The sequence below is a fragment of the Perognathus longimembris genome, chromosome 28, assembly GCF_023159225.1.
Source record: "Perognathus longimembris pacificus isolate PPM17 chromosome 28, ASM2315922v1, whole genome shotgun sequence".
Taxonomy (NCBI): Eukaryota; Metazoa; Chordata; class Mammalia; order Rodentia; family Heteromyidae; genus Perognathus; species Perognathus longimembris.
In genome coordinates, this window is record NC_063188.1 from 2,635,662 (window position 1) to 2,644,712 (window position 9,051).

Here is a 9,051-nt window from a genome sequence, read left to right on the forward strand (position 1 = left end):
ATGAATGAATGAATGTTGCACATAAACACGAAGGCATTGAAGCTGGTATCCAGCACTTGTGCATTAGGTTCCGATCATCTGGGAATACCTAGTTCAAACACCTCCTACTCCAGGCAAGGCCAATGTTTCCCAAGATGCACAGCTGCCAAAGGGGAAGCATAGGAGTTTGGCTCAGTTCACACATTCACTCAGTTATGCGTATACTTATTGCCTTAACGAATCATCATTCTCTGTAGCATACATAGCTCCATCCAGCCAGGCTGTAGTGAGAAAGAGTACTTTGGCCTTGGTCTCAAAGACCACAGTCTGGAAGGCAAATTACAGCTTTCCAAAGCCACCACATAGTGCAATGAGAGCCAAGACGGAAAGGTCCTTGAGCAGTGTGAGAGCCTGAGTGTGTAGTAGGGGAGTGGGTGTGTAGAAGCAAAGGAAAACTGCAAGGATCTGCTGCTCAAACTAAGTTGCCAAGGATCAGCATGTTTTAAGCAGGCCGAGAAGATGGCATACTAATATACACTGGATTTTCTTCTGGAGGTGGGGGAGGAGATATGAAGATTAGGCAGAGACCAACAGGGAGAGGGAAGTGATTGCTAGAATCAGAGTTGAGCAATAAACGTGAGTGTTTGGAAGGAGTTTATTAACCCATAGGTGGCTCTAATGTACATATTAATGTGAAGAGTCCCCACATTCCCCAAGCCTCCAGCCCTCATGTTCTCTTCAGAAGTGCTCTTGATAGAACTGTCAGCTTCTTCCTTTTTCTGGTGATGTTGCCTGTTGAGGAGGAAGATCTCATGACCACCCTCCAAGTTACTCCACCCCCCGCATGCCCCTTTGCCCACAGCAGGAGATAATCACTAGGTTCCTGGCTCCATGTCTGTAGCTGATTCGTGAATACCATTATGTGCAATCAAATGGGTGCTCAGAGGCATGTTCGGAGAATAAGAGCCTGAAGCAAATGTAGAGTGGCTCAGCATAAAGGAGTCCGAAGGGCAGCAGGGTGCGCACCAGTGTGCACTCGGGCTGCTTGTGAGTAGATCATTGCTCAGGGTTCCAGTCCCTGGCAGACCCCTGGAGAGCAGTTCTGCTGTTCTTTTCCTTCATTAGATGTGAGCAGGCTGGATCTCCTAGAAGCTCAGCCAACACAGGGTGCCGTGTCCATGGATCTGACTGTTAGCTACACTCAGAGTAGGACTCTACATATTAAGGCCAAAATCATGAGCCTGTGAAAGGCTTTGGGGAGAATTCAGAAGTATAGGAGGGTAATGCGGATCTATGTGAAGATCTACAACAGCTCTTTTAACTCCTGGGGTCAAGGCAAGACTAGAGGGGCCATTGTGCCCAGTGCTTAAGACTGCCCATCAGCAGCAGGCTCAGGGCTGTTCATCCCATCTGAGAGGTAGTCCTCCTCATGGTTTTCTTTCATCTTCACCTCCAGAACCGTGATGCGCTGCTTGAGCTTCTGCTGAGCCCCTGTGTACTCAGCCAGCAGGCGTGCAAAGCGACTATACAGGGTCTCCATGTTGGTCTCCAGCTGCTCCAGCTTCTCCTGCACATCCACCTCCATGCTGGCTGCCACCTCATTCTCATCCAGCAGTCCTTCCTTCATGAGGATCTCCCGACCTCTCTCCTCTAAGACCTTCTTAGCATCTGGGTACTCAGTCACAGCCTCCATAAGATCATCCTTGGACAAGCAGAAGAGATCTGAGTAGCCCAGGCTACGGATATTGGCTGTGCGTCTATTGCCCATTTTGCTCCCTTTAATGTTAAGGATACTGATTTCTCCAAAGCAGCTCCCAGCTGACAGCAAGGCATACTGAGTCACACCATCATCAGCCACTACTGCCAACTTGCCCTCCTTGATGATGTACATCTCCTTGCCAATGTCCCCCTTGCGGCAAATGTAATCTCCAGGGCTAAAGACCTGAGGACGAAGCTTCAGTACCAGCTCTACCAGCAGACCTGCTTCGCAGTCTTGGAAGATACGCACTTTCTTGAGTGTGGACAGATGGACATTGATGGCAATCTCAGCTCTCAGCTTGGCAGGAAGGTTCTTGAGAACTTCCCTCTCATCCACTGATTTCTTATTGGTCCACAGGTAATCAAACCACTTAATGACCTTGGCTTCCATCTCTTTGCTGACCTTGCGGAAGTGCATGTAGTGTTTGACTGCATCAATCTTGGCCTGGAACTCTGCCCGGGTGGCATTCATGTTGGAGATCATGGAGCCCACATTTCCTACGATGGTAGCGAAGATGAGGACACCAATCAGGAAGTCAAAGATGACAAAGAGGTATTCCTCATCCTTTACAGGGGGTGGTGTCTCCCCGATGGTAGTGAGGGTCAGAGTGGACCAGTAAAGGCAGTAGATGTATTCCCTTGCCAGGTAGCCATACTCTGGGTCAGTGATGTTGGGGTAAACCCAGGTGTCAACCCCAAAGCCAATAGACTTAGAGATGGCATAGTAGATGCAAGCATTCCAGTGAATGATGACCAAGATATACAGGACCAGGTTGCTAATTCGGAAGATGTTTGGGTAGCTGGTGCGAGTCTCAGTGCGGTCAAAAAACTCAAACATGCGGGCAAAGTGTAGTAAACGGTTGAAGCGCACCTCAGGACTGTGAATGCCCACAGCAAAATAGATCAGGTCAGTGGGGATGATGGATGCCACATCCAGCTTGAACTGCAAGGTGTGGATGTAGTTGTCTCGAAGTTTCTTGGGATCTTTAACCAGTAACCCTTGCTCTAGGAAACCTAATAGAGACAAACCAGTATGTTACCTCTGCCCTCAGGCCTGTCCTATATAAAATTCTTACCAAGAAATAAACTGCTCATATAGACCTTCTTTTCAAGGAGGAAAAATGGCTTTCGAAGCCACAGTCAATTTGGGTTTTCTTCACAAAGAAGGTGTGACCAAAAAGACCCCCCCCACAAAAGACCAACACAGATCCAGCACATACCAGAGTCCTAGCCAAGAAAATATGTTCATCATCATGTCCAATAGCTTTCATGAACCTCTGGACTACAAGCATTGGAGTTGGGGCTCATGTTACTGCTTGTGCAGCCCAACTTTCCCTCACCTGTTCGTAATCGGATGAAGAGGTCTGCAATATAAACCACATCTGAGAAGTAATCCAGTACCAGCCACACCAGGAAGTACCCTCTTTGTAGGTCACTGAAGCAGGCTCTGCAGGAAGACAGGGCTGGTTTCACCTTCAATGCAAGGCAAGTTTCCTAGAGACCACAAGTTGAGTGCCTACTTATGCAACACTTGAGATGACTACCAGGCGCACTGGTGAGCCATATTTAGTTTGGTTCCAACAAGGTACTATTGAGTAAACTTCTATCAAAACCTTTATCCTTATGTAAGCATCACCACTGAGAATAATTCTTCTGCCTTGACCATTGTACTGTTAGATCCAGAAAGGTAAAATCTACCTCTTAAACATGTGCCATAATTAGACCAGGGTACCAAGATACAAGGGCTCCATGGCCAGAGGCATGAGTTGAATGAATGAATGAACAAGACATTAAAAGAACAGTTGAATACCTTCCACATTCAGCACTTCTATGTATACCCACTGGGAACCAGGCATACAACCTCAACCAATCAGGTTATAGTGTGCATAGTAACTGAGCTTGGGCTACAGCAATGAGAATAAAGGGTAGAAAATGCTAGAACTTTGTACAAACATATAACTGGACTTAGTGACCGAGTAGTTAAGGCCTAGAGATGGGCTTAGGGTGGTGTTGAGTAAGGCATAGGCAACAGGATACAGATCCTACACAATTCCAATGGAGGAATGGTCATAGAGTCTGATTCTGTGGCTCATGCCTGTAATTCCAGACACTCAGGAAACACATCCAGAGGATCAGGGTTTGAGGCCTGCTGAGGTAGAGTTAGTGAGATCCCATCTTAGCTAATCTTTAGGTTCTATGGGATTTGCCTGCCTCCACAGTTCTGCAGGAAACATAAGAAACAGATTACAGTCCAGATCAACTCAGTCAAAATAAAATGCAATCCCCAGCCTAAAATGTAATTAAAGCACAAAGGGGTAAGGGCATTGATCAAGTGGTAGAACACCTACCTAACAAACTGTAAAGCCCTGAGTTTAAACCCCAGTAACACCAAAGAATTTTTTAAAAGAATAATCTCTATTCCTGTCTAACAAAGCCAGCAGAATGAGTAGTTCCCACCACCTAGCCCATTTGCAGCCTTCAGCCTCACATGGAACATCCTGAGATAAAAGTTATTATTCCTTTTTACCAGAACACTATCTCTGCCAACTGCAGATAACAAAATAGCGCTCCCATGAAGATATCTCAAATATCCTATCTCTACTGAGATGTGTATCCTGACCACAATTTCTTTACCAACTTCTTGCCACCAGTGTCTACAATAATCTTGGTCATTTGTTTTGCTTTAGGTTCTTATTCAATCTATCATGTGATATTCATATGATCAATAGGGAAATCATGACTGTCATGTCAATCCAATCTCCCCAGCAGTGAGCACAGAGCCTAGCATCCCACACGTCAAATCCTTGGTGAATGAAAGACTGGGGTAAGGATAGAGTAGAGCAGCAAATGCTATCAGGATGAGGGAAGACCAAGCCCCAGAGCACTTGCAGGCTGTCCTTAGAGCTTCAAGTGTAAACAGGAAGCTATTGACAGGCTTTTGGAGAGAAAGTAGCATAACCAAGCCCCAGTTTCTACCAAGCTCATTATTTGTAAGAGTGACAGATGTAGTAGAAGAGGCATGGCTGTGGAGTTGCTGTAGTTTTCCCAGGGTGGCCTAGCCTAGGACAATAAGGACATGCATTATTTTTCAGGCAGCAGAGAGTTTATTGGAGGGAGAGCCAACTGCCGGCCCACACAAGATGGAGGCACATGGAGACAGAAGGGAAGGAAGAAGAGGAGAAGAGAGAAAGAGAGGACACGCATTTTAAAAAGTAACAACTGCCACCAGGAAATGGACAGACATGAATGCTTGGTGGTGTGTTCAGTGATGACAAGGGTTGGGGTTAACAGAGTAGATAGAGGAGACTTGAGAGTCACAGACATTAGAAATTGCTTCTGAGCTGGCATGATGTGAATAGCATAGCCTGGAATTCCCCTTCCACATTGCTCCCTGCTCACCTGGCCACCAGCAGGCACCAGTTGTAGAGGACCGGTATAGCGATGACAAATAGCCAGCGGTAGTACCAGTCCCCAGCTGGATCCATGACAAATAGTTCAAATTTCTTCCTGAGGACACAAAAGCCAGTCTGAGGAAAGAGGTCCCTGAGAGTGGCAGAACTTGAGCTTCTAGAGCCAAGGGTTCCCTCCCGCAAGAAAAAAAATAAAACAGAAAAGAAAGAAAGAAAGAAAAGCACTGATTGAGCAGCTGTATGAAGTCAGTGGCAGGTTGGCTTAGGGTTCTATTTTTCAGACACCCCCAATCTGGTACCAGGCATCTGATGGACAAAGGCCACCCTTCTTCCCATTCTGACCACCAAGAGGCCTCTTCGCTCCTATTCCCTCTGGAGGTCCCTTTCATACAGGGCATGTGAATAGATGAGCCTGAGAGCCTGGGGAGATATTACCACAGGATGGTAATGCAAGCTTTGGCCTGTTGCCACATCTCTCCTGGGAAGAGAAAGAAACTCCAGGCGAGTGAGCAACATGTGTTTCCTCCCATCCCCACCCTCCCTTTCAGGTCCTTGGCCTCCATCCTTCAAATTGCTTTCCCAGATGTCGTGTCTTACCTTGGCAAGAACTCTTTCCCTTCACTGACCAGAGGTGGGACTGTCGGCTTGGCCAGACATCCACAGTCACACACATCCCTCAAAACACAACCTCTCTAGCTCTGCTTTCTCTGCTCTTTCACCCTTTTCTGCTCAATCATCAAGGTCTCCCACTCCAGGTCCTTATATGGCCTCTTCTAAGATTCATTGCCTTGCCCATAGTTGAGACAGAAGAAGCATGCTTCACTAGCGCTTCTTGATTGCACCCTCCCTGATCAGCACTTACTGTCTGCTAGATCTGAGGCTGGACGAAGCACAGCCTGGGCCGAGCCCCCTCCTTGCTCACTTTGCTTCATAATCAGTAACTGAACTACTGGGAAGTGGAAGCAGAGGTCAGAAAAGCCACTGAAAGTGTCCATGGAAATGCCACCATGGACTGTTGGAGAAGCTGTAGAGCCCTTTCTCTACTGAGATGCAGCATAGCACTACCCACTGTCGTGAGATGCCCCACTGAGGTCTGCCATTGCCTGTGTGGGAGCCTTTGGAACCCCAGAGATTGAAAAGCTATACTTAGCGCCCTTTCCATCGCCATCCTTGTCGCCTTTGCCATCTCCCTGCTGTGTCGTCACGGTTTGCAGCTCAGGCCCACGAAAACGCTCCAGGAATGAGTCTGGCCTAGGTTCCTCCTCACGGAAATTCTTGTTGGCCCACTCTCTGATGACCCCCACCAGACGGACAATCCTAGAAGTGAGAAAGAAGGAGCTTGAAGCAGAGAGAAGAAGCCCCAGAGAGCTCACTGTCCATTGAGGGAGACGGGAAATGATGAGGGAAATATGGAAATAGGCCAGATCATGATTTCCTGTGTGCTAACAGCTTGGCTTGAAGCAAAGAGCCAGGGCTTGAGCATGACGTAAAATGCACTGTGAAGAGAAAGGGATAAGAAGTGCATTAAACGTTGTCTCATATTTTCTGATTTTCCCATAGAACCTATGATCCTGTCATGGCCAACTCTAGGCTCTTGTAAAACTGGGAAAGGAAGTCTCCTTTGGCCACTCCTAGCTTGCCTTATATGAACTTTGGCCTTCTCACTCCCCCAGGCTCTTAAAGAAAGGCCTAGAGGGCCTGAGAAGATCAGAGCCATGGTAATCATCCTGAGTGGCCTTAGGGACAGAATGAGTAGCAGAAGGTCAGTAGGAGGGGAGGGCACACACCTTCGAAAGCCAGCCCTCCCCCTTCGCGGGGTATCCATGTCCGCCAGCCTCTGAAGTTCTGAGGAGGTATCATCATCAGCTGCAGACTGTGGCCTGTAGAGAAAGAAACAGAATTTAGCCAGGATCGTCTGAGCTTGTCTTGTCTCACCTCCTGGGTCATGCCTAGAAAGCCCATAGTTCATTTAGAGGAGATTCTAGGCCCAACAGTATGACAACGAGACATAGATAGGAGGAAGTAGCGGTTTCTGGATTATGTCTGAACTCACCTACCCTTAGTGGACTCACCTGCTGCCTGTCCGGGGGTCATCCTTGCCATTGGCCTTGATGGCAGGGGATGCATGATGGTTGTGTTTATTGGCTGGAGAGCTCTTCACACCATTGGTTTTTTCAGTCATCCTCCATGTACAGTCAGGACTCTCACCTGCCAGTGAGATAACCAAAGGAGGTCATAGAATATCCTAGTACTCATACTGGGCAGGGGGGTTATAGGTGAGCAAAGAGAATAGAACCAAGGCTCAGCTGGCTCTGATAGTCCATGTGCTCAGTAATGGAAGCAAACCCATTTTTTGGAGTTTGCATTATTTTCATTTTATTTGACATATGAGGATGGTCAGTGCAGTCATTTTTCTTTGCTGTTAGAGCCTTACTCTGAAACAATGCTGAGTCCTCTTGACCCATACGTCCCCAGTAATACCTGGAGATTTTGCGATTTGTCCCCAACACTAGAGAATTGAGCAAGATCAGCCCAAGAAATAACAATCTAGAAGAGAGAAACAAAGCTGTGTTTCATAGGCTCTCTACCCAGAATGAGGGAGTTTGGGAGAGGAGATCCTCAGAGAGGCCGTTCTCTGCTGGTGCTCATCAGTGTGTTCCTCACCAGGTGTCGACACAAAGGGTCATCATGCCCCCTACATTTTGCATGACTACTACTATTGATTCAGAGTCACAGCAGCAAAGCTCTTCTTGGAGTCCAACACATGTCCCCTTCCCCCTCTCCTCAATGCTTGTTCCAGCTTCTGAAGCTGTCACCATGGCAATGGCAGTCACGTCAAGCAGCCTCAGAGATGCTCTCCTGGTGCTCTCAGTGGGACAGTGGCATCAGGATGGTAATGAGGACACCTGAGGGAAATGTACCAGCATCTACAAGTCAGTGCTTTGTCCCTGGAGGTAGCAGAGCATGGAGACAGAAAGTTCTAGGCAAGACAAACAAAGCCAGTGCCACTTACATGGATCAGAGTTTCAGAGTTGGGCCTCCAAAAAAGATAGTGCTGAGGTGGGCACTAGTGGCTCACACCTGTATCCTAGCTACTCAGGAGACTGAGATGAGAGGATCATGGTTTGAAGGCAGCTTTGGCAGGGAACTCTGTGAGACTCTTATCTCTAATAAGCTACTCAGAAAAAGTGAAAGTGGTGCTGTTCCTCAATTGGTATCACACTACTCTTAAGCAAAAAGAAGCTCAGGGACAGACTTCAGGTCCTGAGTTCAAGTCCCAGCACTGGCAGCAAAAAGAGAATATGCACCTCCAAGTTTACAAAGCAAAAGAAGCTGACACTGACAGTGCAGCCAGCTCTGCAGTATGCGACTCATTCCCACCCTCCCTCAGAATTTGTCCCGAAAACCAGGTCCTCCCTCTCATCTCTGCACCCTCCCTGCCAGGAGCAGGCCCTCTCTGAAGCTGGCTTCCCCGTGGTAGCTGCCCACTCTTATATACTCTCCATCATCAAAGATTTCCCCCTTGGACTACTTGCTACGGAAGAAGGGCACACTGCTCTCCCTTGTCTCATCTAATCCTAAATAACAGTCTTCCCACTGCTTCTCACAGGCATGCTTTTTCTAAGAAACTGCTAGTCTCCAGTTTTTGTTATGATCAGGTAACTCATGCTAGGGGTCTCTCTCAAGCTCCTTGCCCATGTCTCCACCTACCTGCTAGATATTTCTATTGGATATTTCCTTTGACATAGCTTACACCCTCAAAGATAACATATTTAAAACTGAATTTGACATAAAATTTGACAAATTGGCTTCAGTTCTAATTTGCCTACTTCATAAAAGACCTTATCCCCTTCCCTGTCACTCAAGTCATTAATCTAAATGCCAGTCATAACTCTTTGCTTTC

General features: G+C 47.3%; 1 protein-coding gene across 1 annotated transcript; it reads right to left on the reverse strand.

Moving 5' to 3' along the window:
• Positions 1-1,164: 1,164 nt before the first annotated feature.
• Cnga2 (cyclic nucleotide gated channel subunit alpha 2) lies at positions 1,165-7,355 on the reverse strand. Its single transcript, XM_048336665.1, has 6 exons — positions 7,220-7,355; positions 6,935-7,027; positions 6,294-6,464; positions 5,137-5,244; positions 3,078-3,184; positions 1,165-2,751 (listed from the first exon to the last, which is right to left on the reverse strand). The coding sequence occupies exons 1-6, from the start codon at positions 7,327-7,329 to the stop codon at positions 1,346-1,348; spliced, it is 1,995 nt and encodes a 664-aa protein (XP_048192622.1). The 5' UTR covers positions 7,330-7,355; the 3' UTR covers positions 1,165-1,345.
• Positions 7,356-9,051: the final 1,696 nt, after the last annotated feature.

What these genes read in the sequence shown, in the direction of transcription:
- Cnga2 (XM_048336665.1), bottom strand. Translation starts at nt 7,329, where the DNA reads ATGACTGAAAAAACCAATGGTGTGAAGAGCTCTCCAGCCAATAAACAC. An exon ending in GACCCCCGGACAGGCAGCAG is followed by an intron (nt 7,028 to 7,219) that starts GTGAGTCCACTA and finishes CTTTCTCTACAG; the next exon opens with GCCACAGTCTGCAGCTGATG. An exon ending in CTTCATCCGATTACGAACAG is followed by an intron (nt 2,752 to 3,077) that starts GTGAGGGAAAGT and finishes TGTCTCTATTAG; the next exon opens with GTTTCCTAGAGCAAGGGTTA.